This window comes from Oncorhynchus mykiss, chromosome 14 (genome assembly GCF_013265735.2).
Source record: "Oncorhynchus mykiss isolate Arlee chromosome 14, USDA_OmykA_1.1, whole genome shotgun sequence".
NCBI classification, from domain to species: Eukaryota; Metazoa; Chordata; class Actinopteri; order Salmoniformes; family Salmonidae; genus Oncorhynchus; species Oncorhynchus mykiss.
The window spans coordinates 41,544,857-41,552,331 of NC_048578.1; the positions used below are offsets into that span (position 1 = coordinate 41,544,857).

Below are 7,475 nucleotides of genomic sequence, written 5' to 3' on the forward strand. Positions count from 1 at the left end.
TATATAATATATATAATACCCCAGATATATAGATATATAATATATATAATACCCCAGATATATAGATATATAATATATATAATACCCCAGATATATAGATATAGATATATAATATATATAATATCCCAGATATATAGATATATAATATATATAATACCCCAGACATATAGATATATAATATAATATCCCAGATATATAGATATATAATATATATAATACCCCAGATATATAGATATAGATATATAATATATATAATACCCCAGACATATAGATATAGATATATAATATATATAATACCCCAGACATATAGATATAGATATATATAATACCCCAGATATATAGATATATAATATATATAATATCCCAGACATATAGATATATAATATATATAATACCCCAGATATATAGATATATAATATATATAAGACCTCAGATATATAGATATATAATATATATAATACCCCAGATATATAGATATATAATATATATAATATCCCAGATATATAGATATATAATATATATAATACCCCAGATATATAGATATATAATGTATATAATACCCCAGATATATAGATATATAATATATATAATACCCCAGATATATAGATATATAATATATATAATACCCCAGATATATAGATATATAATATATATAATACCCCAGATATATAGATATATAATATATATAATACCCCATATATATAGATATATAGATATATAATATAGATATATAGATATATAATATAGAATATATATAATACCCCAGATATATAGATATATAATATATATAATACCCCAGATATATAGATATATAATATATATAATACCCCAGATATATAGATATATAATGTATATAATACCCCAGATATATAGATATATAATATATATAATACCCCAGATATATAGATATATAATATATATAATATCCCAGATATATAGATATATAATATATATAATACCCCAGATATATAGATATATAATATATATAATACCCCAGATATATAGATATAGATATATAATATATATAATATCCCAGATATATAATATATATAATACCCTAGATATATAGATATATAATATATATAATACCCCAGATATATAGATATAGATATATAGATATATATAATACCCCAGATATATAGATATATAATGTATATAATACCCCAGATATATAGATATATAATATATATAATATCCCAGATATATAGATATATAATATATATAATACCCCAGATATATAGATATATAATATATATAATACCCCAGATATATAGATATAGATATATAATATATATAATACCCCAGATATATAGATATATAATATATATAATACCCCAGATATATAGATATAGATATATAGATATATATAATACCCCAGATATATAGATATATAATATATATAATACCCCAGATATATAGATATATAATGTATATAATACCCCAGATATATAGATATATAATATATATAATACCCCAGATATATAGATATATAATATATATAATACCCCAGATATATAGATATATAATATATATAATACCCCAGATATATAGATATAGATATATAGATATATATATAATACCCCAGATATATAGATATATAATATATATAATATCCCAGATATATAGATATATAATATATATAATACCCCAGATATATAGATATATAATATATATAATACCCCAGATATATAGATATAGATATATAATATATATAATACCCCAGATATATAGATATATAATATATATAATATCCCAGATATATAGATATAGATATATAATATATATAATACCCCAGATATAGATATATATATATTACCCCAGATATATAGATATATAGATATATAGATATATATATAATACCCCAGATATATAGATATAGATATATAGATATATATATAATACCCCAGATATATAGATATATAATATATATAATATCCCAGATATATAGATATATAATATATATAATATCCCAGATATATAGATATAGATATATACCTCATCCCAATCTATCTCAGAGATCTACAGACAGTTCCTTGGACTTCATAGTTGCTGCTCTGTCAACTGTGGGACCTTTATATAGACTTGAATATGCCACAGGTGGACTCAAATCAAATTGTTGTGACACCTCAAGGATGATAAAAGGAAATGGGTGTGAATACTTATATAAATTATATATTTCTGTATCTAATTTTTTAATACAATAATTTTGCAAACATATCTTAAAACACATGGTTTTCACTTGGTCATTATTGGATATTGATGGGTGAGAAAAAATATTTTATCCATTTTGAAATCACGCTGTAAGAAAATGTGGAATAAGTCAAAGGGTGTGAACATTTTCTGAAGAAACTTTGAAACATGAAGACAATCAGTGAAAAATGTACAATTCTGCACATAGAAAGTGCCATTAAAGAGGTGTCTGTACAGAGTCAGAGAGAAGAACGCTTCAAACACACAGACTGAGAAATGTAGGCAGGCCTCAACAAAACAGACATTTCAGACTGAATTTCCAACAGGGCAAATCCTTGAAGTCACAGTAATGCTAATGGTGATGACAACATTTCCTTAGGGCTCTATTCAATGCAGATCACAGAAGTTCAGCTTTTACAGCGTGATTGACATTTAGGGGCATAGAGTTCCTGCTGTAGTGGAGACGTTGCGGATGTGTCGACTCCATTACCTTCATGTTTCTATCATGGAATCTGTAACACCAAATGTAACCTGCCTAAATGACTACCGACCCGTAGCACTCAAGTTGGTAGCCATGAAATGCTTTGAAATGCTGGTCTTGACTCACATCAACACCATCATCCCAGAAACCCTAGACCCACTCTTTGCATACCCCCCCCCCCCCAACAGATCCACAGAGGATGCAATCTCAATCGCACTCCACACTGCCCTTTCCCACCTGGACAAAAGGAACACCTATGTGAGAATGCTGTTCATTGACGACAGCTCAGCATTCAACACCATAGTGCCCTCAAAGCTCATCACTAAGCTAAGGACCCTGGGACTGTATACCTCCCTCTGCAACTGGATCCTGGACTTCCTGACGGGCTGCCCCCAGGTGGTGAGGGTAGGTAACAAATGTCTAGCTGATCCTCAACACAGGAACCCCGCAGGGGTACTCCCTGCTCACCCACGACTGCATGGCCAGGCACGACTGCAACACCATCATTAAGTTTGCCGATGACAACACCGACAAGACAACCTATAAGGATGTCAGAGACCTGACCGTGTGGTGCCAGGACAACAACCTCTCCCTCAACATGATCAAGACAAAGGAGATTATTATGGACTACAGGAAAAGGAGGACCGAGCACGACCCCATTCTCATCGATGGGGCTGTAGTGGAGCAGGTTGAGAACTTCAAGTTCCTTGGTGTCCACATCACCAACAAACTAACATGGTCCAAGCACACAACAAAACCTATTCCCCCTCAGGAGACTGAAAAGATTTGGCATGGGTCGTCAGATCCTCTAAAGGTTCTACAGCTGCACCATCGAGAGCATCTTGACGGGTTGCATCACTGCCTGTTATGGCAACTGCTCTGCCTCCGACCGCAAGGCACTACAGAGGGTAGTGCGTATAGCCCAGTACATCACTGGGGCCAAGCTTCCTACCATCCAGGAACTATATACCAGGCGGTGTCATAGGAAAGCCCTAAAAATTGTCAAAGACTAACCACCCTAGTCATACACTGTTCTCTCTGCTACCGCACGGCAAGCAGTACCAAAGCACCAAGTCTAGGTCCAAGAGGCTTCTAAACAGCTTCTACCCCCCCAAGCCATAAGACTCCTGAACATCTAATCAAATGGCTTCCAAGAGTATTTGCATTGCCCCCCCCCCCACACACACACTGGTGCTACTCTATTATCGAGGCATAGTCACTTCAACTAACCAGGGAGTTCCCCTGTATAGAGTCTATAGTATAGAGTCTAGAGTCTATAGTGTTGGTAATATTATTTTCCTAAAACTGCATTGTTGGTTAAGGGCTTGGTTAAGGGTTAAATCCTTTTGTATTTTAAAAGAACATTGTTTTCCATTCCCTCTGTACCTTTGTAGGGATCATAATGACTAAACAAAACCAGACGTCATGGGTCCTGCAGAACCAGTTCCTCCACATTTCAGCCATACTTTTAAACTGGAAGAACTTGTCCCGATTGGCGTTTTTAAAATCACTGATGAAGGATTTTGAGGCTGATTCCCTGACCTGTCAATGTTTTTAATTTGCTGTTTTATACTCGTGAATTCAATGTTTTTTTTACTAGATTACTTGTAGTTTCTCATGTTGTCTGTCTAATTTTTTTGTAATGACTTGGTGCTGCTTATCTTGGCCAGGGCGCACTTGAAGAGATCTCAATGAGCCCTTCCTGGTTAAATAAAGGTTAAATAAAAATTTAAAATCCAGAACCTGACAGTTGACAAGGAACGTTGCTAAAATTGTTTTAATTACAGATTTTTAAAAAGATGGCCAAGTAAAAACACAATAAAGATTATCCCATTTAAAAATACAATTTTGCCACCAAGAAGGTACAAGCCTTAAAGACTAGGGGGTTAAGTGCTCTACAGAAGACAAACAGGGAGCCCATAAGGTTTGGAGAAGGAAACAGGTGTTGAGGAAACTGCTCAAAGTATATCGAGACACTTGAGACAAATCGTTTACTGTCTCCTCAGTGTTTAGAAAGCAATAGAAGAGACGTCAGTGTTTTGACAAGGCAACAGGAAATGGTTTAAAGTAATGTTGAGGGGGCCTGGTGTGTCGCTGAGACAATGGACGGTCATGTCTGGTTCAGCACTCTCCTTTACTCCGGATGAGAATGTTACTCTTCCGCTCCCTGGGAACACACACACAGAGCAGAATTAAAAAACAAACAGAGCGAAACAAGGCAGGCAGACCCGAACAAGAGAGAAAGAGAAGTCAGTTGTTGAAAGCTTAAAAGTTGGATACTTACATGTTCTGAAAGCACAGCATGCATTCATTAGAGTAGTTGGTGCCGTCACTTCCACACACTGGCTCGAAGTTGCGGGGGCACATGGGCAAGTTGTACTGGGAACAGTCAGCCTGTTGGACAAAGACCAGGTTATGTAATAAATGAGGTGTTGGTAATAGTGTACTGGGAACAGTCAGCCTGTTGGACAAAGACCAGGTTATGTAATAAATGAGGTGTTGGTAATAGTGTACTGGGAACAGTCAGCCTGTTGGACAAATACCAGGTTATGTAATAAATGAGGTGTTGGTAATAGTGTACTGGGAACAGTCAGCCTGTTGGACAAAGACCAGGTTATGTAATAAATGAGGTGTTGGTAATAGTGTACTGGGAACAGTCAGCCTGTTGGACAAAGACCAGGTTATGTAATAAATGAGGTGTTGCTAATAGTGTACTGGAAACAGTCAGCCTGTTGGACAAAGACCAGGTTATGTAATAAATGAGGTGTTGGTAATAGTGTACTGGGAACAGTCAGCCTGTTGGACAAAGACCAGGTTATGTAATAAATTAGGTGTTGGTAATAGTGTACTGGGAACAGTCAGCCTGTTGGACAAAGACCAGGTTATGTAATAAATGAGGTGTTGGTAATAGTGTACTGGGAACAGTCAGCCTGTTGGACAAAGACCAGGTTATGTAATAAATGAGGTGTTGGTAATAGTGTACTAGGAACAGTCAGCCTGTTTTTTGATCCAACAGACTAATAAAGGACTTTGGTCTCAATAAATAAAGCGAGGTATTGGTAATAGTGTTCTGGAATGAGCCAATATGAAGAGAACAGGGTTGTAATAGTGTACTGGTATAACACCATAAGAGAACATGGATAACAGGGAACAAACCATACCTTCCCTGCTCCTTCCACTGGTGCAGTGCACCTGGGGTGTATTCATTAGTCAGATTCTGTTGCAAAACGTTTTGCAATGGAAGCCAATTACAGTTTATTCTTGGAATCAAACAGAACATTTGTCCAATAGAAATTCTCATTTATTGCAAAACATTTTACATGGAGTAAATTGTTAGTTTCGAAACGTTTCGCATCATAATCCGACTAATGAATGCAGCCCTGAATGTTATGTCAACTAAGGAAGTGACTGTAAACATACGGGTGTACTTGGTGAACAACTGAATTTTGTCCAGAGGAAGACCCATACCACAGTTCTACAGAGCAACGTGTTTTAGAAAGGCACATAGCCTTTCACTACACGAAGTAAACAACGCGTTTAGCCTGCTTACCTCTATGGTTCCGTCTGGGAGACTCGCTCCTCGTGCCAAAACTAAAACAGAGAAAGATGTTAAACCCGAGGCTCATTCAATTATTTAAACGTCAGATGTGATTTCCAGGAGTTCCAATCTAAAACGAGAAAAAAGGTTCATGTTTTCTCTAGTCAAAAAAAATGCGCGTCGGTCATCAAGGCAGTTCGCTGGAGGTATCGACTGTGTGTTTGTCTAAACTGCTCTTAGAAGTTAATGTGCCGTTTTTTAAAAATTGTTATTTAATAAAACTATTTGACTGCCACTTGGTACTAATTATGTAAAAGTCAAGATGAGCAACACTCACCGGCAACACTGAGAAGGCACAGCGTCAGCCGTGTAAAGTTCCACATTCTATCCGTTGTGAAGGTGCGTAGGCAGGTGACGCTCCCAGCCACCGGAGCCGTATTTATACATTGTAGGTCTCCACCCCAACCGCTTAAGGATCGGCCCTTTTTTTCAATGTTCGCCTAAAATGACATTCCCAAATCTAACTGCCTGTAACTCAGGCCCTGAAGCAAGGATATGGTTATTATTGGTACCATTTGAAAGGAAACACTTTGAAGTTTGTGGAAATGTGTGAAATTAATGTAGGAGAATATAACAAATTAGATCTGGTAAAAGACAATACAAAAGAAAAAAACATTTATTTATCTTTGAAATGCAAGAGATAGGCCATAATGTATTATTCTAGCCCAGGTGCAGTTTAGACTTTGGCCACTAGATGGCAGCAGTGTATGTGCAAAGTTTTAGACGATCCAATGAACCATTGCATTTCTGTTTAAATTGTTGTATCAAGACTGGACAGATGTGACTAATTGGTTTATTAATACATATTCAAGATCATAGCTGTGCACTCTCCTCAAACAATATCATGGTATTATTTCACTGTAATAGCTACTGTAAATTGGACAGTGCAGTTAGATTAACAGGAATTTAAGCTTTCTGCCAATATCAGATATGTCTATGTCCTGGGAAATGCTATTGTTACTTACAACATCATGCTAATCGCATTAGCCTACGTCAACTCAACCGTCTCGCAGGGGACCCACCAATCCTGAAGAAGTTGGTTCGTCACTAGTTACCACAGTCACAAATCTTTAACCCCGACTATTTGTACAATGTATCTTCTTAAAATGTGCCTAACCCTCTTAACCTTACATTTGAATGAAATGTGTCTATGGAAACTAGTGAGAACCCCACTCAGAGAGATGTGTCCTGTACCTTTGTGAGAGT

The 7,475-nt window shown here is 35.5% G+C and overlaps 1 protein-coding gene across 1 annotated transcript; it reads right to left on the reverse strand.

Annotated features, from left to right (window-relative positions):
• Positions 1-4,430: 4,430 nt before the first annotated feature.
• Positions 4,431-6,684, reverse strand: LOC110487966 (serine protease inhibitor Kazal-type 1). Its single transcript, XM_021559894.2, has 4 exons — positions 6,547-6,684; positions 6,222-6,262; positions 4,956-5,065; positions 4,431-4,838 (listed from the first exon to the last, which is right to left on the reverse strand). Exons 1-4 carry the CDS (start codon positions 6,590-6,592, stop codon positions 4,793-4,795), a joined length of 243 nt encoding a protein of 80 aa, XP_021415569.2. The 5' UTR covers positions 6,593-6,684; the 3' UTR covers positions 4,431-4,792.
• Positions 6,685-7,475: the final 791 nt, after the last annotated feature.